The 23,909-nt window shown below is 40.1% G+C and overlaps 1 protein-coding gene across 1 annotated transcript; it reads left to right on the top strand.

Moving 5' to 3' along the window:
- The first annotated feature begins 1,977 nt into the window (after positions 1-1,977).
- chp1 (calcineurin-like EF-hand protein 1) lies at positions 1,978-22,945 on the top strand. Its single transcript, XM_060925304.1, has 7 exons — positions 1,978-2,384; positions 4,912-4,984; positions 16,586-16,666; positions 17,479-17,603; positions 18,993-19,054; positions 20,927-21,049; positions 21,620-22,945. Exons 1-7 carry the CDS (start codon positions 2,318-2,320, stop codon positions 21,671-21,673), a joined length of 585 nt encoding a protein of 194 aa, XP_060781287.1. The 5' UTR covers positions 1,978-2,317; the 3' UTR covers positions 21,674-22,945.
- Positions 22,946-23,909: the final 964 nt, after the last annotated feature.

The raw sequence follows: 23,909 nt of genomic DNA on the forward strand, positions 1-23,909 counted from the left end.
TTCTCACAATCTGAGCGATTGTGGCAACCCAAAACTCTGCAGCAATCCACCATTATTTGGTTAGTTTATCAAAAAAATTCACAAAGATTGCTTTGCTGTTGATGTGTCCAATGCCTCCAATATGGCCGACTTCCGGGCTGATGACGTCACGTGAAACCACTCGATAGGTTCTAAATCGTCCTCAGACAACCAATCAAAGATCGAGGACGAATTTGAAGAGCGTTCATGTCTTTTTCAAAAGAATCAGCATCAAGAACAGTATAGAGTCTGTTGCCCCTTTTCCACCAAAGCAGTTCCAGGGCTGGTTCGGGGCCAGTGCTTAGTTTGGAACCAGGTTTTCTGTTTCCACTGAACAAAGAACTGGCTCTGGGCCAGAAAAACTGGTTCCAGGCTAGCACCAACTCTTTGCTGGGCCAGAGGAAAGAACCGCTTACGTCCGCGGGATGCGGAGTTGTTAAGACCAACAACAATCGCAAGACCGTGAAAGGTCGCCATTTTTAAGCGACGAGAAGCAGCAGCTGTACAAACGCAAAGTCATCCATTATTATTGTTGTTGTTGCTGCTTCTTCTTCTCCGTGTTGTTGTTGCTTCAATGTTCGCGCCAAGGTTTATGCAAACGCAGTGACGTAACTGACGTATACAGCGACGTAATGACGTGGCTCCCCTTAGCACCACGAGCTATGGAAAAGCAAACTGGTTCTCAGCTGGCTCGCAAGTTGAACAAGTTGTGAACCAGCCCTGGAACTGATTTGGTGGAAAAGGGGTGTGTGTGGACACCAAATAAGGCGTCACGTATGACGTCACACATGACGTAACACACTGTGATTCGCTGCTGACAAGTAATTTTTGGAACAGAATTCAGAAGCAAAAAAAAATTTTTCGAACCAGTTTTTTTTTTAATTTATCACTGAACTTTGCAACCTATTTGAGCATATCACACACAGAAAACCCGGGATTTTATGATGTAATTTTCGTTAGGGGCGGCACGGTGGTGTAGTGGTTAGCGCTGTCGCCTCACAGCAAGAAGGTCCTGGGTTCGAGCCCTGGGGCCGGCGAGGGCCTTTCTGTGCGGAGTTTGCATGTTCTCCCCGTGTCTGCGTGGGTTTCCTCCGGGTGCTCTGGTTTCCCCCACAGTCCAAAGACATGCAGGTTAGGTTAACTGGTGACTCTAAATTGAGTGTAGGTGTGAATGTGAGTGTGAATGGTTGTCTGTGTCTATGTGTCAGCCCTGTGATGACCTGGCGACTTGTCCAGGGTGTACCCTGCCTTTCGCCCATAGTCAGCTGGGATAAGCTCCAGCTTGCCTGCGACCCTGTAGAAGGATAAAGCGGCTAGAGATAATGAGATGAGATGAGATGAATTTTCGTTAGACTAGCACTTTAACTAGCTCCCATTCCAGCCATTCAAGAATCTCTGCCTCAGGAACTTGAGTATGTATAAAGTGACCGACAGGTGGCGCATCCACACACAAACCAGGCCGGAAGTCAACCGTTACTTTCCATCATGTGCTGCATTTTATTTATTTTTTTCAGATTATTTGTACAAGTAAAACATTTAAGCATTGACTATCGTACGTTGTTTTTTTTTTTTTTGTGAGGTGTATTTTAAAGAGCCTGTGCTTTTTTTTTATAACGTTCCAACCATTACTTCAACACAAGGAAAAATACTTTAGTAGTCTCTTCCTTCAAATTAAATATCATATTAATCTTATTACAGCGAATTAACTTCATTGTGTTGTCAAGAAACGAAGAAAGTTGCTAAATCTTTTAGCCGACAATTTGGGAATTGAGTGCGTTTCCTTAAATAAGTGCACTATATAGGGCACTTTGCGTGGGCCATTTGGGATTCAGCTTGTCTGTCGGGTGGAGTCTGTGGGTTGATATGACTGACTTGTGACGTATCCAATTGAGAGCTGGGTTAAAGTAATATCAGCCAATCGATGATAAGGAGGCGGGTGATATCGGAGATTGACCGACTCGCTTTGGCTCAGTGGCTCACAGTATCACGGTAAATTCTTCCGGCTCTGGTCGGTTGAGCGAAATTGGCTCTTTCATGCTTTCTATCTTTGAGGTATTTATGATACGTTTGTTATAAAAGAACCAACCCGAGGCTAGCGATAGAAGCGTGTGGAAAGTATTTAGCGAGGATATACAGTGCAATATCTGTGTTTTGTTGGAAAGTTACTGAGTTAATCAGTCGCAGTGTGTAACCGTTAGCTTAGCCGGCTAAGCTAAGCAGGACGGTTGAGTTAGCAAATAAATTTTCGGGTAACAGCAAAGAAAAAGAGAGAGAGAGAGGAAAGGAGAAGAGACGAGACATGGGCTCCAGAGCATCATCCCTACTCAGAGAGGAGGACATTGAGGAAATTAAAAAGGAAACTGGATGTAAGTTAAAAGCTAAGCTCGTTAACTTTAACCTGAATGATTTGTGTACACTGAATGAGGTAATGTCTCGAGCTCTGACTCGCCGCTTACACAACACTTACTATTGAATTTAACACACTTTGACATTCACACAGCTAAATAATCGGTTATTACATGCAAATGAACGCGTTAAGAAGAGTAGTGTTGCTCTCAAAACCTTTCAACTATAAAATAAATTCCACAGACTTCCTCTGTGGACATGGTATGATTACCATGGACATCTAAGTTATAGATATACACTACCGTTCAAAAGTTTGGGGCCACTTTGAAATGTCCTTATTTTTGAAAGAAAAGCACTGTTCTTTTCAATGAAGATCACTTTAAACTAATCAGAAATGCACTCTATACATTGCTAATGTGGTAAATGACTATTCTAGCTAAATTCTACTAAATGTCTGGTTTTTGGTGCAATATCTCCATAGGTGTATAGAGGCCCATTTCCAGCAACTCTCACTCCAGTGTTCTAATGGTACAATGTGTTTGCTCATTGCCTCAGAAGGCTAATGGATGATTAGAAAACCCTTGTACAATCATGTTAGCACAGCTGAAAACAGTTGAGCTCTTTAGAGAAGCTATAAAACTGACCTTCCTTTGAGCAGATTGAGTTTCTGGAGCATCACATTTGTGGGGTCGATTAAATGCTCAAAATGGCCAGAAAAATGTCAACTTATGGTGGTAAATAAGTGTGACTTTTTGTGGAAAACACAATTGTCTGGGTGACCCCAAACTTTTGAACGGTAGTGTAACTGTCTAGTCTTGAACTTTCCACAAAAAACAAGCACTCAGTTTTCTTCACCAGTCAAAAAGGCCAATAACTATAAGAACTCAATATAACTTTTTAATAATAATAATGGATTGTGTTTTCATAATTTTCTATTGGAATGAAATATAAAATATTTCCAGACTGAACAGCTAAAGCCCTATTCAGATGGGGCTATTCTGGGATCAGGCGACACGACTTCAGCCTGTTTTTGTCATGACTGAGATTTCCAGCATCAATCCCAAATATGATCAACAAACAGGCGTTGTCAAATGACAACTACGATGACACGCAGACGAAAAGTCTATCATGTCAGGATTTTTTTTATTTTATTTTCTAGACTAATTTGACCAATCCTACGATGTGTTCTTTGATAACCATGCTTGCCGATTTCTTCACAGCTTGAAAGATGATTGAAACCTGACCAAGGCGTGGCAAGAATTCATGGCACTATGATTGCCTAATCTGACACAGTGACCATTATGAAAGACAAATGTCATGTCGTCTAACAATAAAATATAGATGAGCTTTTCAGAGAAGCAACACTTCTGGGTTTTTTGGGGGGAGTTATCAAGTTCTGAGTAAATGTATTCATACGCATGGGATTTGCAGTGTGACGAACGCGTGTCAAAACTATATCGTCAGAATTTTCTGTAGATCCGTGCCTTGCATATCGATCATCATGATCATCGATACCTGCACTTTCTTTTCCCATATCCATACCGAGCCCTCAAGTATCGATACAGAGTTTATATAGTATTCTTTAAAAACTACTACATTTTTTAATTATTTTAACTGAGCACTTGAGTATGATTTCTCACACACATTATTTGCATTGTAAACAGAACAAAATCATTCTTAAGAAAAGAAAAAATAACAGCAGTCTTTTGTTTTTGTAAACATGTCCAGTTCCGAAACTAAATTTATTTTCCGAGTCCGATTTAAATCTTTGCCATGTCCAATATGTTTTCTCCGATATCTGCTCCTGTCCCGTCCTAACGCTGCTTCAGAGTCATTCCTCTTCTTCATGGTCTTGCTTGAACAACTTGGTGAACGCGATCGTCTTGACCGACGACTATATTTCAAACTGCTCTCAAAGCCAGGACATTTACATTTATTTGGTTGATCTTTCAGTCCCAAGTCTAAGTAATTCAGGCGTCTCTGAATCTAGCACTGCCCAGATTTTCAGCCTGGTCCTTTCTTTCCTTATTTACCCCAGGATGGCTTTTTTTTTTTTTTTTTAATCCTGTGATCTTCATACCACTGTGGTTTTGCTGCAGCACTACTGACGTACACACGCATGCACATGACTGCTGCTTCTCAGCTGTTCTTTTCTATAGGAATACATTAATTATATCCTTAACAATGTGGTGTTTTTTGCTCACATTAAGCAGTGGTCATGCGTTAAGAACAGGACAGACCAGACTGTTCATGAGGTAAAGCATGTAGTGTAACACGACATGACCAGACTAACAAAAGCTAAAGCTTGAGTGTGTTTGTTACTCAGGTTACAGTCACTTAATGTCATATTTTTCCAATGGGTTTGAGCGTACTTCAAATGTCGAGCAGTGTTATTCTAATTTAATGATTTATACATATGAAGCAACATAGGATTATACAAACTCATTATAACTGAGTGGAAAAAAAATAATCGAGATTTTGAGCTTTATCATGCAGCCATGGTTTTAGGGCTGATGATGATGATGATTATATCTGTGTCTGTTTCAGTCTCGCACAGTCAGATCACTCGCCTCTACAGCCGATTCCACAGCCTGGACAAAGGCGAGAATGGCGCGCTCAGGTACACACAGACACACACACACAGATAAGAACTGTACAGTGACACGGATCCCAGAACAATAATGATCCAGGTAGAAGTGAAGAAATCAGTGTTGACTGCCAAAAACCACAAAACGTTTGGAGAAACAAATCCACATGATGTTGGATATCATTTGAATCATTTCCAGTATTCATGACGCAGTTTTGTGTAATTGTCTTTGTCCAGAATTGGTGTGAACGATGACCTTTTCAAGCTATTTGTAAATGGAGTAAATAGTATTCATGCCCATCGTTTTAAACTAGATCAGGTTTATAGAAACAGAAGACAAGACAAATAATCAGTGTTTTTCTTATTGATCATCCCTGTCAAATTTATTGGGTCCTTTTCTGGCCACAAGCTTCAGAATATTGAACAGTACAGCTGTTCAACAGGAAAAGGGATTGTTTTTTCTGGGGGTGTGTAAGTGGTTAGCACAGTCGCCTCACAGCAAGATGGTTCTGGGTTCGAGCCCAGCGGCCGGCGAGGGCCTTTCTGTGTGGAGTTTGCATGTTCTCCCCGTGTCTGCATGGGTTTCCTCCGGATGCTCCGGTTTCCCCCACAGTCCAAAGACATGCGGTTAGGTTAATATGGGACGGCCTTGGGCTGAGGTGCCCTTGAGCGAGGCACCTAATTCCCAACTGCTTCCTGGGCGCTGTTAGCATGGCTGCCCACTGCTCTGCGTGTGTGTGTGTGTATGTGTGTGTGTGTGTGCGCGTGCGCATGTGTGTTTTCACTGCTTCAGATGCGTTAAATGCAGAGAGGAATTTTACAAGTGTGTGATGAATAAAGTTGTGCTTTCTTTCTAAAAGTAGGCGGTTCTTTCATATTTCTTGGCAATAAGCACCAGACTCGCGTCAGTAAGTCACTAAAAGCTGGACCCTTTTTTTTTTTTTTTTTTATGATGCTAATAATCTGATGTCCCCACCCCAACCTTCAGTTATTGTTGCCAGTTCATGTTTAGAGTGAAAAGATTTTTTTTTTTTTAATTGCACATGTTAAGGACTAAAGAAGGATGGGGCATGCTGTTACAAGAAAAGTCAGTGACTGGGCGCTGTGATGCAGCCTGAGGCGAAGCAGAGTAGAATGATGCGTGCGACGTTAATGAGCATGTTAAGACCGTTATGATTTGCCACGAAGCCAAAACGCATTGGAGCATTTACTTGCCTGCTAGGCTTCTGATCAGATTGCAGAACTCAAGTGTTCACCTGGATGCTCAGATTGGATCGTTGTAACTCACTTTTGTCTTACTGGACAAAAGAAATCCAAAGGAATAAAGTTGAAATCATGTAAATGACTTTAGTTTGGTGGTTGTTAGAAGCTCAGAGGGCACCTGTGGTGTTAGCGAGTCTAGCATCCTTTGTGAGCCTTGTGGAAGCAGGAACAGGAAATTGTCGCACAGCAGAGCAGGTATTATTGATGGATTATTATTAATGTAATGTGACTATTACTTACCATGCACTCATTGTGCTGTAAATTATATATTTATTGAACAGGCAGTGTCTTCTGAGAGCAGGAAAGTCTTCACTTTGTACACTTTCTGCACTTTCCCTGTAACACAAGCTGAATTTCTTTTTTATTAACTTCAAGGGGGCTGAGGCTGGTGAGGAAACGTGTTTGTCACTGCTGTAACATAAGCGAGAACGTGAACATTCCACAATATTAAGTGTACTTACTGTTGTACGAGACAAAGGATGTTTTGTAAGTGTTCATTTCCTGTGCTCAAGTTGATCTTTTCATGGCAGCTTTATGCTTGGGTTGTATTCTGTCCATTTGTGTCAAAGCGTCAGTGAAATGAGTAACTCTAAAATGTAAATGAATTGTGAGGCAGGCTCGGTGTTGGAATTTTGTTTGTCAAGAAAACCATTTTGCTTTTGCAGGAGAAAAGTGGGTGTCTGTTCTACAGTGTGGCTCTTCCTTTTATCTCCGGTACAGTTGTATGTAATCTGAGTGTGGTCACTTTTAATGCCTTGCCTTTTGTCAGAATACTTTGGAGAGGAAAAACTACAAAGACCAGCGTGTTTTGTTTCTTTCAGGGGTATCTGTTCTTGGATACACTTTGTGCTTATCTCAAAGCCAGATGTCTAGTGTTTTCATGATTGAGCTCATGAGTCTCTCATTACAAATTTAAGAAGAAACGATTAATTTTATTATATTACATTGGTGTAAGGTTTGTTTTACAATCAGGGTACGCAAGCTAAAAATCACATTTAACACTTATCTTCAGTATCAAAAGGCTTGACTATATAAACTTGGTTGTTTATTGTAGCCCTGTGATAGCGCTATTTACCATGCAAAAAAAATTTTGGTGATTAGTTATTTTTGGTGAATGTATGGCAATATGTCATATTTAGCAAAATTACTCGTGTCATTTAGAAAAGTGCTTTTTTGACCACAGGTAGCTCCAAAAGGGATGCACTTAAATCATTCTTTATACCATAAAACAAATTTGGTTCCATATCATTGGAAACATAGTTAAGTTTTAATGTTGAATGCCAGTAAGTTTTCAGACTATTTTGATCAAATTAGTATGTAATTGTGTCAAAAAAAAGTCCTCTCCGAGACAACTAATTTTTCAATATAAAATCTCATCTCATCATCTCTAGCCGCTTTATCCTTCTACAGGGTCGCAGGCAAGCTGGAGCCTATCCCAGCTGACTACGGGCGAAAGGCAGGGTACACCCTGGACAAGTCGCCAGGTCATCACAGGGCTGACACATAGACACAGACAACCATTCACACTCACATTCACACCTACGGTCAATTTAGAGTCACCAGTTAACCTAACCTGCATGTCTTTGGACTGTGGGGGAAACCGGAGCACCCAGAGGAAACCCACGCGGACACGGGGAGAACATGCAAACTCCACACAGAAAGGCCCTCGCCGGCCACGGGGCTCGAACCCAGAACCTTCTTGCTGTGAGGCGACAGCGCTAACCACTACGCCACCGTGCCGCCCTCAATATAAAATAACATATCTAAAATGATTTTCATCCTAAAATGTGGTCAAGATATTGGGACATAAATATTACAGACAACTAACACAAAGCTTACAGCCTTATATTTAAAAGCCCTATGGAAGTAGTGGATTCTGAACTGTCAAAAAAAATGTCCTCTCCGAGAATCACTTCATTTGTTTCTCCCATCTTATAGCAGATTACACAAAACTAGCATACACGTGTCAAAAAATTACCTGAAATCTGTTTTCTAACTTGTCCTTCACTTAAAAACTGGTACAAGAACCAGTTTGAATCAATTTGAATTTTGGACCCCTGTGACACAAACTTTGTACCCTGATTGTAAAACAACCTGTAAGCGAGTGTGGTGGCGACATGTTCCCAGTAGGTATAGGTAAGAAATGGCTCGTCTGCATTTATGGATTTCCAGCATTTTTGTATTTTATGAGCAGAAATCATGAACAAAATGGCTGGAAATCTGATTTGTGTCAAGAGCAGGAACACAAGAACTATTGCAGTGATGTGGAAAGTGACTCAAGCACTTGAAAGTGAAAATCTTTGATTAAATAAACAAGTGTAACGCATCACTGGCGAGTTTTGAGCAAATCGGCATGTGGAGCTTGTGACTCATTCATCCTTTTGATTCATTCATGTCATGGATTTAGTCCGTGTTTTGTTTTGTCTGTTTAGTTAAAAGTTAATATTGGGTACATAATGAGGATGCAGTACATCCATGGCATGGTTGGAGAAGCAGCTTTGGGACCGCAAGGCAAGTTTATTTATATAGCACATTTCATACACAATGGCAGTTCAATGTGCTTTACAGAAGTAAAAACAGTAAACAATAGAGAAATAAAATTACATAAAATAATTTTATTTTTATTCTAAAACAATTAATTAAAAGAATTAAAAGAAAATAATAAGAATTAAACAATAGTAAAAATAAAATAATAAAATGAAGTAGTAGTTCAAATAGGATGAGAAAAAAAACAGCAGAATAGAATAAAGAATAAAGTTAAAGTAAATTTAAAACATGCAGAGAAAGTAAAGATTATAAAAAATGTGAAGACAATATTAATTATTTAACAGAAAGCATCTGAAAACAGCTTGGTCTTTTAACCTAGATTTGAAGCTGCCAACAGCAGGAGCATTTTTAATGTCCTCTGGCAGTTGGTTCCATAGCTGCACTGCATAGTAGCTAAAAGCTGCTTCACCATACTTTATTTTAACAACTGGTTTTAATAGTAAATTTTTCTGTTTTGATCTGGTAGATCTGATTGGGTTAGGCCGCTGCAACATATCAGAGAGGTAATTGGGCCCTGTACCATTTAGAGATTTGTACACCAGCAGCAATGCTTTAAAGTCAATTCTGTAGCTTACTGGAAGCCAGTGAAGGGACCTTAGAATTGGAGTAATGTGCTCTGTTCTTTTTGTTCGTGTGAGAACCCTAGCCGCTGCATTTTGAACCAGCTGAAGTCGTTTGATGGTCTTTTTTGGCAGGCCTGTGAAAAGGCCATTGCAGTAATCAACCCTACTAGAGATGAAGGCATGTATTAGTTTTTCCAGATCATGTTTTGACATAAGTCCTCTTAGTTTGGAAATGTTTTTTAGGTGATAAAATGCCGTTTTAGTGATTGCTTTCATGTGACTGTTAAAGTTTAGCTCGCTGTCAATGAAAACACCAAGATTTTTAACCATTTCTTTATTTTTAATCCCTTTTGTGTCAAGAATAGTGGTAATCCTGAGTCTTTCATCTTTTTTTCCAAATAGAATTACTTCTGTTTTATCTGTGTTCAGCTGAAGAAAATTTTGTGACATCCAGCTATTGATTTGATCGATACACTGGTAGAGACATTCAAGGGGGGCATAATCATTTGGTGATAGAGCAAAATAAATTTGGGTATCATCTGCATAGCAGTGATACAAAATTGAATTTTTATTGATAATTTGCCCAAGTGGGAGCATATAAAGGTTGAAAAGTAATGGTCCAAGAATCGACCCCTGGGGGACACCACAGGTCAAGGGCATTGACGTTGAGGAACAATTTCCCAGGGTAACAAAGAAGCTTCTATCTTTTAAGTATGATTTTAACCAATTGATAACTTTACCAGTCAATCCAACCCAGTGTTCAAGTCGATATAGCAGTATGTTGTGATCAACAGTATCAAAAGCTGCACTGAGGTCCAGTAATACCAGGACCGATGTTTTGCCTGCATCAGTATTAAGACGTATGTCATTTATAACTTTAATCAGCGCTGTTTCAGTGCTATGATTGGCACGAAATCCTGACTGAAAATTATCAAAACGGCTGTTTGATATCAAGAAGGCAGTTAATTGATTGAAGACAATTTTTTCCAGGATTTTCCCGATGAATGGTAGATTTGATATTGGCCTGTAATTATTTAACACTGAAGGATCCAGATTATTTTTTTTAAGAAGGGGCTTTACAACAGCTTTTTTTGGGGACACAGGAACAACACCAGTCTCCAAGAATGTATTTATAATTTGAAGCACATCTGTAATTATAAGGTGAAGAACAGACTTAAAAAAGTTGCTGGGCAGAATGTCCAGTTCAGATGTTGAGGAACTGAGATTTTGTACGGTTTTTTCAAGAGTCTCATAATCAATTAAACAAAATTCTGACATTGTGTTAAAGTTATCTATCTGTGTCATTGGTGATTGCAGTTTTTCAATTTTTTGCAACTGAGATATATTATGAGAAATATTCTGCCGTATTTTATCAATTTTACCTTTGAAGAAGGATGCAAACTCATTGCATTTATTAACTGAGAGAAGTTCAGTTTGCGATCCCTCCACCTTTCCCTTGTCGGGTAACATTCAAAAAATTTAAATTTGGGGGAGCTGCTTCAATAAGGGTGGTAGCACTATTTGCTTGATCCAGCCAGGTTTCAGTTAGAAGCAAAAAATCAAGATTGTGTTTGCAAATAAGATCATTAATTAAAAATGACTTGTTTAAAAGTGATCTAATGTTCAGAAGAGCTAGCTTTACAGAAAGTCTAGAAGTAATATCTGCTTGTGCACTCTGATGCTGTTTTAAAACAGGAAGGAGATTAGATTGGTTCACCCCCAGGGTTAAATGTGCTCTATGTTTTCTGTTTCTTATCAACACAGGAATAGTGAATGGCATAGGCACATTGGGTCCCAGCTGGTTTTCAACACTACAACCAGTGCTCGAAACTAACGGTGTCCCGATGTCCCGGGGACCATAAAAAATGTCATCGGGATACAAAATTATCATATCTGGGACAATCCCGGGACAATGGGAAAAAAATAGATCTAGAAAAAAAGTTCTACATTTAATATTATTTACAAAGCCGTAACACATACATAGACATTCACCTAATTTGTCAATTTTAATTTTAAAACGTTAACAGCGAAAAATACATAGTAGCTTTACTTTCAATGTACCTGCATCAGTAGGCTACAGAGCAGCGCATTCTGTTCTAGAATCTTCGGCCGGAGTCCGCATTATATGGACTTGAAATGGAATTGCTACCGCACACGCTGCGCCGACTCTTGCCAGAACAAAAATGCTTAAGTGGTTGAAGCGGACCGACCGCGGGGAAGAAATTGAAAGCCCAGACATAACGTCTCCGGGACCTTCAGGATCCAAAGTGTCATCGCCTGTCAATGTGGTAAGTTATTTGTGATTATTAGGTTATGACTTATGATGCTATGGTTAGGTAGGAACTACTGTGGATAGGGCTGGTCTGCAGGCAACGCTAGCAACTGAATGAACTTAATGAACACTGTTAGACACGTTATAAAATACAACAGGAATGATGTGGATGATATTGACAGAAGATACCGTTCAACATAATAAGTGAGTTTTCTTGGTGTCTTTCTAGTTCAGAAAGTTTAGTCAGTCAGCAGCACAACTAGGCTCGGACCTGCCACTATGTTGATGTTGCTAATTTTTGCACCCACGTTTCGGCAGCGAAAGTTCATAAAATGGATAATGGAAAGTTCATAAAATTGGATAACGGAAAGTTCACAAAAATGGATAACGGTAATGGTGAAAATTATAAGTTGGCCTTATAAGTGCCAACAGATATTCAAGGTATAAGTAGATGAAATGAACATAAAAGGGGTCTTATTTTCAACTAAAGTGTACTGCAGATGTAGGGAGTTGAAACATTTTCTGAATGAGCTAGTTGGCCCCTTTAAATAAACGGGTATCTATTCATACAGTGAGATCGCCAAAGTTTAATAAACTGAAAATGCAATAACTGTAATTTTGAAGTAGATGATGTATAGGACATGTGTCGCTTGTGTCTTGTGACTTATTGTAAAAATGATATAAAGGGTTCAAAATCGCATAGTTACAAATATAATAGTAACTTCATATGATAATATTAACCACTGGTTATTTCAGAGAGGAAAAAAATGGGGACACTATTGCTTCCATTCGGGACAATACAACACAGAATTCGGGACCACTGGGGGACACAAAGAAAAAAAGTTAATTTCGAGCCCTGACTACACCCATTTGCAGGGACCCAGAGTACATCAAACAAGACTTTCTAAATGTTCCATTTGGTTTGAGGGTGAAAGGATTGGAGATGACATGTATCTTTTGGATGGTGAAAAAGATTTGTAGCCAGCTGAAAGTCCTGGACGAACACAATTTTGATGAACTGGGTACACTGCTTGTCGCGACAGATTTGGGCTGGAAAAAGAGTGTAGCCATTGGGAGCAATTTTTTCATGCTATTTGGGAAATCCATCCGAGGAGAAGTGGAGTCATCTGTCTTTGAATGTTGGGAGTCTTGCAAGTCAGATGTCTGTGTGTCCTTGATGACAACTTGCAAAGATGATTGTTTAGGCTTTGTAACTATGTCAGTCTGCGACATCTTATCAACTGTTTTCCTCAATGCTGGCTGAGAAAAGATTGCAAGTCTGTAATAATGGTCTGCTAAGACTTTGGCTTCAATCCAGCTGAGTTCAGTGCTATTTGGCTTGTAAAATTCTCTGCGATTCCAGAAAAGGTTAAAATTGTCTATGAAGTTCATACCAAATGAAAAACAAGTTTTTCCAAGCCAGGTGTTAAGACTGAAGAGTCGAGAAAAAGTAAAACTTCCTCTCGCTGGGAGTGGGCCACTGAGAAAAGATTGAATTCCAGTCTTATAGAGCTCAGAAAAAAGTTTTCTGAAATCATCTTGGACAAACAGCTGTTCTCTGAAAACATCATTTGCTCACAACAATACGTTTAATAGTTTTATGCTCGGACATGAGTTTCAAAATGCTGTCTTTGGTGTCAGAGATGGATGCATTTGGAAGACAACAAATAATCATCCCGTAACCTTTTAATTGTCTTACAGTGGAATCACCAAGAACAAGGGTTGTGGGATCAGGTGGTGTTACGAGCTGCTTTTTGCCTCTTCTCACAGCTCTTCGATCTTGGTGTGATCTCTTTTTACTATGTGTTTGTCCGCTTGAAAAATCCTCTTCCACATCCCTGAGGCATTCAAATTTGTTCTGAAGCCTTATGGGCTGTGGATTTTCCATAGGATTGTAGATCCTATTGTAATTTGTAGAACGAGCTGGTGTTGAAGTAATTACTCTTCTGTTTTTATTTTTGGGCTTACCACCCATCATTTGCCAGTTTTCTGTACTCACATTTTGCCCAGCTTGATTGAATTCTTCCACTTGATCTGCAATGTCCTCGGTCTGTCGGAGTGCAATCTCTGCATTCTCAGCCACTGTTTCTGTACTCCTTTCCTGAGATATCGCTTTTAATTCGTCCGTCTTTGGCAGAGCATTAATCTTTGATTCCAGAATAGAAATCCTCTGTTCTAGTTCCATGCATTTTCTGCAGGATTTTTTGCTCCCTGGCATTTTGTAAAAAAAAAAAAAAAAAGTGGAAATTAAATTAAAATTAAATTAAAAGCTTATAAAGATGAAGAATAAAATGAGAGAGGAAAAAAAAAGTGGAAATTCAATGAGAAAGTAAAGTATAGAAATAAAGATCAAGAAAGCAGGAGCAAAGCAAAGAAGCGTCCTACCTAAACGGTTGCCGGTTTGATTCCCTGGACTAGCAGGAATGGCTGAAGTGCCCTTGAGCAAGGCATCTAACCCCCAACTGTTCCCCAGGCTGCTCTGGGTATATTGTACGTTGCTCTGGATAAACGCCTGTAATGTAATAAGCATTCGCTAATAACTCTTCAGACAAGTTCTCTTGGCTCACGTTCTCCTGTTTTTCTTGCTGTTGTACTGCGAAAGGAATTGGTCAGTTTTGTGATGCATTTTGCCTCCATTCATATTCTTTCTGACCTCAATCAATTCCTCTGAAAAGAATAATTTGATATAATAGGACAATATCCCGGTTTGGTTTTATTTTTCCTGTTTACTCTTTAAACAGTTGGAGTGCACTAATCTTTTAATCACAGCATGATGGATCTGTGTGGCTTATATCCAGGGTGACAACTTTTTATTTACAGTGAAAATGCCTGGTATTGTGACGGAGATTGTTTCAGTAGTACAGAGTTTGAAGTTGTGTCCTTGGGTCTGGACATAAACACAACATTGAGTTAAAGGTGACTTGGTTGGTGGTTAGTTGCCATAACATGAGCCTCAGTTGTGTGTAGAAATATAGATGACTTGCAACCATGTGATCAAAATGTGCTACATCATGAGTGTCCGCCATGATGGTGGATCTACAAAGCAACTAGGATGGCAGCTGCTGAAAGCGTGTCGGTAAACAATACGGAATTTTCTCAGTATTACCACAATTTGAACAGTCGAGCGAAGATTCAATACAAAGAGAAGATAGATATGTGTAGTTTTGATCCATGTTATTTAAAAAAGTCAAATTTTTCTGAAGATAAAATGCTTCTACCGACCATCGAGTACCCAGATCAGTTTGGAAATCTTAAATTTATGGAAGTTTCAAAATATTACTTTCAGTCGAAATTAGCTGACCTGGTATTAATTTCTCAGCCTCAACCGCGGTGTAGTGGAGGTCTTGGAACTCCACGGGGGAGCTACCAGTGCAGCTTCCGCAAATTCAGCCGTCTTCCTCCTTTGAACTCCTTTGGTGTTGATTCTTCGGCAGCCGAACAAGTCCGACCTTGCCCCAAACAAGGCCTGTTTTCTGAGTGGGTGCCCAGTCTGGATTGTTTCTATTGTATAATTTTGCTGGCATTCCTAGAAGCGAAATGGTAATACACATGCTAAACAACGACTGACGAGAGCGCTCATTTTATGGCAAAATTCTAGCAACAGAAAATAAAATTCTTCCATGAGATTATCGAGAAAGCTTTTGAATCTCACCGGAGATAAAATGATCACTGCAAACACGAGCTGTTTTGGTTTTAGCCTCTGTTAGATCATCCCTGCCAATGTTGTTCAGCCATGCTCGTCTCCTCTTCGTACTAAGCCTCAGAGTTTCCTCGCCCTCTTTCTGAATCGCGGACGGAATTCTAAAAAATCGGAACGTGCTACAGTCTCGAGTACTGTTGTGACCACAACCCTATACAGCACAAAGATATGGCAGAGCTAAAAGAATGCTTAAAGCAGTGGGAAAAGAGTTGTGCATGCGTGACTGTTTTGTATGGAATGTTGCTTGACCCTGCATTTGTATCTCCACCGGCTGACATCCGGGTTTCTATTTTGCTTTGACGTCACTTGCAAGTCAAGGATGCTTTGAGCAAGTACACGGCCATTCTTGCTCAGACATTTTCTGAAGATGAACAGGAACACTGCAGGAAAAATGCTTCCTCTGTGCTCTAAATGTAACACAGCTGCTGTGTAACAAGATGTATTTAAAGAAGATAAATGAATCAGCAATGTCACTGTTAACGATTCCACACCAAAACAGTTTGTCGACTTGGAAAAAAAATTCTTAATTAAAGAAGGACCCATTATGCTTTTTCTGTTTTTATAGTTGCATTTAGCATTTGGGAAATGAACAATTCTCATCACTTCTATTATATAATAGCAATGAATGGTCATTCCCTCTCCACTCTTTCTTTCTCGCTTGAAGTTAATAAGACAAAAATAAACGCAGCAAGAAACAGCAAGGCACCAAACATCCTGAAGATGTGTTGGACATTGTTTTTTACTAAAAGGATTAACCTGAATGGATGATGTGGTTTTCTAAATATGTCTGAAATAAGGCACCATGGATAGGTAGGAATATTTAAAGCCCCGTCTACACGATCATACATTTGTCCATGGACATCGTCATACAAATGTATAATCGTGTGGACGGTTTTCCCAACAAACTTGAACAACGTCATACAAATGTTCACAACATCTCACAACATTTTGGGTCATCCACCAATCAGATTGTTACATGGCAGGCAATGTAGATCACATGACCCGAATTAACAATCTGATTGGTGGATGACCCAAAATGTTGTAAGATGTTGTGAACATTTGTTGGAAAGTAGAAACACGATTCTAAAAATTTGAACAACGTCATACAAGTATGACGTTGTTCAAGTTTGTTGGGAAAACCGTCCACACGATTATACATTTGTCCATGAACATCGTACATTTGTATGACGATGTCCATGGACAAATGTATGATCGTGTAGACGGGGCTTAACAAGCTATAATAAACACTCTACTATTTTTTTTTTTTTCCCCCCTCCCTTTCTGTTCAGCCGTGAAGACTTTCAGAGAATTCCAGAGCTGGCCATCAACCCTCTTGGTGATCGGATAATTAATGCCTTCTTCTCAGAGGGGTGAGTACGGTGCTAATTCATTGAACAGTTAGAATACGGTGTACATTATCTTCATATTGAAACAGCCGTCAGTGAAATTTGCTACGTGTCCAATACTGGCATGAACACGACTTTTGGATCCAGTTGCAGTTTGGACACCAGTTGACTGACACGTTTTTGCACGTGAACACGGGATGAAACGCCACCTACCGCACAGCAGAATTTCGAGTGTTGTCTTGGTTACTAAGAAGCTGCCCATATCAGATCAATATCGTGCTTCGGGCAAAATTCAGATATTGAATATTAATATTTTGTAAACATAAAGCGGTTTGAGTGAAACCTGTTAGACTGTGGCTTTTAAAGCTCCCTGAAGAATTCGTAATGTCACTGCAATCGTGTGTGTGTGGTAATAACCCATCTTTCAGACTGCACGCAGGAAAATTGCAGTGTTATGAAACACATCTCAGACACCAGGGATAGAGTAATTTTCTTTATCAAGACATGTTCTCTCTGGGGTTTTGTTGTTGTTTCTTACCACAATCATGTTTGAGCAAGCGTTTGAGACCGTCTCATTATGTTCCTAGAATAATAGGCATGTAGTCATCGTAATTCTAGGCTCTAATGTAACGCATGGATGTGTGTTTACTTTATTCTTCTGGCGTGAGTGAGTTGTTTTGGTTTGAGAAGTGTACAAAATAAACATTACATGCATGTTTGTCATGGAAATATTTTTCCCCAAGAGAATGTTAAAGGTGACCCGTTTATAAATCAGATGAGCTCCTTTACAACGCAGTATGTTGCTCATGTCTGCCTCTGTGTTACCTTTTGTGCAGAGAGGATCAGGTGAACTTCCGAGGCTTCATGAGGACGTTGGCACACTTCCGGCCTGTCGAAGATAACGAGAAGAACAAAGACCTGACCATCGAGCCGCTCAACAGCAGGAACAACAAACTGCTCTGTGAGTCTGTTGTCACCGCAATGGTCATAGAAGCCTCAGAGCTAATCTCCGATACACACACAGCATTGATATAGACGAAATTAAGCATACGTTGTGTATAATTTTTTTCCTCAGTGGTTAATTAAAGCACCATTAAGGATGTAAAATCAGTAGTATGCACTTTTCTCCCCCCCCCCCCCCCATGGAATGGAATGAAACGGAGCTGGAGGCGAGCAGAGAGAACTTTTCTCAAGTAAATAATATTCCCAATCCCAATTCTAATTTCTACCCCTTCCCCTTGGCCCTTCCCCTTGAAACTGAGCTACAAGGGATAGGGCTTGAAATTCAACCCCTACGTATTGGGATAGCCCTTCAACGATCGCATACGTCATCGCGTACCTCCGTCAGCGTTTACGTTAGCAAAACGCGACCAAATGCGTCATTGGCTGCGACCAGCCGCTACAGTCAGAGGCAGAGGCAGAACCAGAAATCTCTGCTGGCAGGGTGTGATTTGTTAACTAACACCACTGAATGGGATATCTTTGGCGCTTCGTGCACCACATCCGACAGAATGAGGTGTCAGAACACTCATGTAAACAATAAAAGCGAGAATAACAGAACAAAACGTACGCAGTCAAGCAACCGAAAACAATACTCACTCCCAAAGCTTTTTAGCAGCAGCTTGGATTTCAGAAATCGCTGCTCATTCTCAGCTCGAAAGCGAATCAAGCGGCGTGTTTCCTCTGGATAACAACTTTAAAACACGTAAATAATGGAGAAAATACATTTATGACAATCTTTCGCCGCGGGAACCGCCATCTTTCTGAAATGCGCATGGCATTGTGGGAAATCACTCAAACCCCTTCGTTCGGAGTCAGCTCCAGGAAAATCTCCGTTTGGAGGGGTACAGAAGCCCTACCCCTTCCCCTACCCCTCCGCGTTAACTGGGATTGGGATGCCCCTACCCCTTCACGTGAACGCGCAAAATGGAGGGGAAGGGCCAAGGGGTTGGTCCAAGGGGTGAAATGGGATTCGGCCTAAATCTAGTGTATCAAAATGTAGTCTTGAACATGTAATCAAGTCCAATGTCTTGGGGGGGAGAAAGAAAAAAAAAATTAACATTTTTGGGCAAAAGAAAACACGTTTGTAGATTAAAGTTCAGCTTTGTTTTGTCATGGAACAAACAGGATGATGGATTAACACGACAAAGCTAAAAGAGTTTGTTAATCTTTGTTTAATTTTCCTAACCTGAGATGTGGCATAAAATGTTTGGTGTCAGAACATTGTTTATACAGAGGTTTCTCTCTCTGTAATATGCAGACAAGAGTTTCAGCTCTACTTCATCGGTTATTCATTCATTAACTTATTTATAATACAAACTCTCCCCCCCCCCCCCTTTTTCCCCCCCAGTTGCCTTCCGTCTCTATGACCTGGACCGAGATGATAAAATCTCTCGAGATGAGCTACTCCAGGTGAGTGCATTTCCATAATGCATGATGCCTTAAAGATGCCCGTCTGCATGAGGAAACCTTTGTTTTGTGATAAATCCTCTCTGAGACACCTCACTGTTGGCTGAAACCACCTGTTGATTTCAGCGAGGGGAGAAAAGGACTGCACTCTAACACTTCTTATTTTCCACTGATTTCACAGGTTTCACTGTTGGTGCTGAGAAATCTCAAATTCAGTATTCCCTTGGTATTAAGTAATAACACTTGGGGATGTGTGGTCATTGGAAAGTAAGGTGATGCGATGCAGGGTCACCGTTCCCACTCCGAAGCAGACTGCATTTTCCCATAACAGCATGTCCCAAAGTGTTTTATTCGTCATGTACTCTAGCCATTTGCCAATTAATTAAACAATGACATACTTTCAGTGTATGATTACATTTAATGTCAGTTCTCATCACTTGGAGTACATTGTGCCACCTGTAAACAATCATTTCCTGACCAGCCTCTCTTTTATATTCTCTTATAGTTAGTAAGACAAAACACCTGGTTTGTCATGGGATGGAGGGGGGGGGGACTTGTGAAGGTTTACCATTTCGGAAAACGCTGTTAACTCCGCCACTACTATCAGAGCTGCTGTTATAGATAATCAACCTTCTGATCAAACCAAGCTGAGAATTCCGTGGCACTGGAGTATAAAAACAATAATAAATTGTAACTTGTTCTAAATGTTGGACAAGATGATAAACATTTTTGAAAGTATGTAGATTTTTTTTTTTAAATTCAGTAATGATGCATTAAACAGAGATGAACCTGGCCGCACGGCAAGACTCATCAGTCAGGGTTCCCGCTGGCACTCGTCACATTTGTCATTGACGAAGAGAAAATTGCTAGCAGTCGTCACAGTGAGGAATGTATTTGTCATCTTTATAGAAATCCCTCCGTTTGCAGAAATCCAACCCCAGTGAAAAGAATGTGGGAAGCCAGAGTGTAAACAATGAGCACGTGCTTGTGACCAATAAAAATCGACTTGCACATAATGACCTAATGGGTGCGAAGCTTTAGACCAATCACAGTGTGCCTTAATCAGCCTGCTGTGGTGGTGTAATTATCTCTGCGTGAACCAAACAATGGCGCAGTCTAAGCTGAAGTTTTTGGCCAGGCTTCTTCAAGCACTGAAGATGATTTAAAGGCTGAAAAAGAGACTGGGGAGGCACACTGGGGGGCTTACCGTCCCTGAGCACATCAGTGTTTGTAATACAGGTGTTGGGTTTAAAAAAAAAAACACCAAAATGAAAGTGCTGTCAGCCACCAAGCAAATGGAGGGAGCTATGTTTTGGGGGCGTGTTGAGTCCTCATGGCGAATGTATGATGGAAAACGCAGTGTCATTCAGTGTTCTGTTTGTAACTCGACAGGAAATTCGAATTCCGTCATTGTTGGTTGTTCCAAGATTCTTTTCAACTCTGTTAATTTGTAAATCAATTTTTGTGTTAAAGGCTGAAGGGAGTCCTAATACCTCTTTTCAATAATTCCATGCTAAAATAAACCTTCAGTAAGCGCAAACTAAAGAGATCTATTTTAGCTTGATGGTGCACAGGGTGCCCAAAGTCAAGTCTTTCTTATTAGAGGCTGGAGTGGAGCCCAAGTTTTATATGCAACGGAGAGGCCTGTACAAATATTTGAATTGTGCCAGTTTGGTTGGTATAAACCTGTATTAAGTCCACTTTGATAAGTCGGTAACTAATAATTAAAAAAAAAAAAATACAGATAAGTGAAGTGAAAAAGTGGAGAATGCTTCTTTGACTTGATTTTTCAGGGAAGAAGGTGAAGAATATTTTTCAGAACCCAGGGGAACCCTGATCAGTGTATCTCTTTCATGCTCGTGTACGTATGTTCAGGTGCTACGAATGATGGTGGGTGTGAATATTTCTGACGAGCAGCTGGGCAGCATCGCAGACAGGACCATCCAGGAGGCCGACACCAACGGAGACATGTGCATCTCCTTCAGCGAGTTCATAAAGGTGATCCATCACAGGAGTCCTGCTTATATGCTAAACCTTTTTGGTCACCGTGACCTCGATTTTACCTGGATGACCCTCAAATTTTTTAAGGTTCTATTTGAGACCAATGCCAATCTGTCCTGAAAGTTTTATGAAGATTGATCAGCCGTTTTTCCGTTAACATAGTTTACAAAAAAACAAACAAACCAACGTGACCGAAAACAATACTTCGCCCCCTGGTAGACTCTGTCCTGGGCGAGGTAATAAACGGAGGTAGATCTGTCAATCTGAGCTGATTTAATCAGTACTTTCAGCTGTGGTTATGACCTTTTAAAAGGAGCCGCTTCTGTTGACGTTATTGCTAACTAGTTTAACCATTCCTCCATTCAAACTTTTTTTTTATTTAAGAAGCTTTAAAAGATAAAAATAAAATAATGGCTGCTGCTCAACCTGTTGGACTGAATATATGGAACCTGAGGTATCATTTTTGATGCTTGGCATGTGTCCATCATAGCTAACTTATCACAAAATGATACACTATGTTTCATTTCCTCATTTATTGATGCATGATGCCTGTTCACCTCATTTCAGGTGTTGGAGAAAGTTGACGTTGAGCAGAAGATGAGCATTCGCTTCTTGCACTGAAGCACCACTCGCTTCCCGCTGGACTGAACTCTAATTCAAGGCCGTTCACACCATGCGGGACCTGCTGCTGGTCTGTCGCATTTCGGCCTCCTCGGCCACAATTACTCGTCTTATGGGCGTCGATGCTTTGTATCTTATTTTTGTTTCTTTCGTCAAATAATTGCTCACGATCACATTCGCGTTGTTTGAATCAAAGGGAATTTTGACGTGCCTTCAATTGTTGACCTGGTCAGCCTGGCTGTAATATTTATTCTGGACAATTCCTGGTTCGAATCCAGTTCTCTTATTGTTCCGTGCAATGTAGTGGACGTAGTGATGGAGTAGTTTGAACACTTATCGTGGGTTACCATATGCAGAGCCAAATCTGTTGCTTTTAATGTGATCTGTGCGTCTTAATCAGTGTAACACTCACTGCAAAAACAACCTGCAACTTGACACTTTGCTTGACTTTTTTTTTTTTTTTTTCTTTAATATTTTGTGAAATCTCAGGATATGTAATTGAGACATTTGCACGTATTCCAAAAAAAAAAATTTTTTTTTGGCTATACGGGAGATAAGGTCAGCAAAAGGTGTTGTTGGATCGAAGTTGATTGAAGCTTTTTCTCTCCGAATTTGACTGAACGTTTTCCGAAAGCAGTGAGAAGCCTTTGGCTGTACTTTTTTCTTTTTTAAACACAAGTGTACATAGATTAGTACTCATTTTAGAATTACAGCCAGAGATAGATAAACGACTAAATGTTTTCCTCCTTGCGTTATAATCCTGTCTGTCAGCTCTAACCAGCAGTGCAGCGTTTGGTAATTTTGTTAAACAATAACCTTGACCACAGGGCTTGACAGGCCTTCTCATTCATGCAGTCGTATAAACTGCTTTCTCACTTTAGCGAGAAATCAAGGTCCAAGCCTTCACACAAAGCATTATTAATGTGTTATTTCAGTAACTGCCTCATGTGATCAAATGTTCATTTATCTTGCATACACTACCTACTTTAGCAACGATGAACTCGCATCACTGCTGATTTTACAAAGGCACTCTTCATTGTACATTACTTCAGCAGGGCTTGCTTGTTCTCGCTACGTGTATACGTCCGTATAATGTTATGGATAGTTGCTGATCATGATTGTGGGTTTGTAATTTTAAGAGAGGGACTCAGTTTTGTTATTTTACTACTCCGTGGGATCTGTTAATTGTGTATGTTGTCATACAGATATTACGGGGGAAACAAGGAAGTGATTATTATTATTATTTTTTTTTTTTTTTTTTTTTTTTTTTTTTTTGTCAAATAAAAATTCAAGTGCCATATTGGTTTGTTGTATGTTTCACTCAATTCAACTTTTGACATAAGCTTCAGACAAGAATATGGCTGGATGAGAATATATTATTGTCAATCAGAAACTAATACAGAATTAGCACTGCATTGTGTTCTGTCTCTCTCTCCTTGTCAAAAAAAAAAATGCTCCATGTATTTTCATAAAATTGAACACAGACTCAAGGCTCAGGCCCTGTCCACACGGCAACGGATTCAGGTAAATCTGATAAAATTATTTATCGTTTCGGCCTGGCGTCCACACGGCACCGCCGTTTTGGGTGCCCCAAAACGAAATCTTTTGAGAATGGGTTCCAGAGTGAAAAAACTCTGGCAACGGAGCCGTTGCGAAGTCGTCTGGATGAGTAGAACGGATTTGTTTACGATGACGTCACAACCACGTGCTTCACGCCGGGTAGAAATGTAACGAACTCAATGCGAGTTGTCAACAAATCCTATAACTTGGTTCATGAAACGCGCTTACAAAATATTTTCACTGCGAATATTTATTGTGTAATGGTGCAAAGTGAGAGAGAGAGTGAGAGAATAGCCCTTAGGGCAGAGTCAATCCCGCCAGCAAAAATAGGGAAAAAAAAAGGAGCGATCTCACCTCTTCAGTTGTTTATTCCGGACCATTAAAGAATTCTGGAGGATATCAGAATGTTGGCGTACCGGCTTCCATCTACCCCCGTTCATTCTTCTTTCCGCGTCTCCATTCAAACAACGAGCACGTGATTTAAAGGGACTATATCCATAGGATAGGGCAGACCTGGGCATTTTACGGCCTGCGGGCCGCATCCGGCCCTTTGGTTCATTCTGACCGGCCCGCGTAAGGTTAATTAGAAATTACAAAATAAACGTATTTTCTAATTTTACCTCATGCATTGACTGAATGTGCATTGCTTTTATTTTGAAGTTGTGTTCAACAAAAA

This window comes from Neoarius graeffei, chromosome 7 (genome assembly GCF_027579695.1).
Source record: "Neoarius graeffei isolate fNeoGra1 chromosome 7, fNeoGra1.pri, whole genome shotgun sequence".
Lineage (NCBI taxonomy): Eukaryota > Metazoa > Chordata > Actinopteri > Siluriformes > Ariidae > Neoarius > Neoarius graeffei.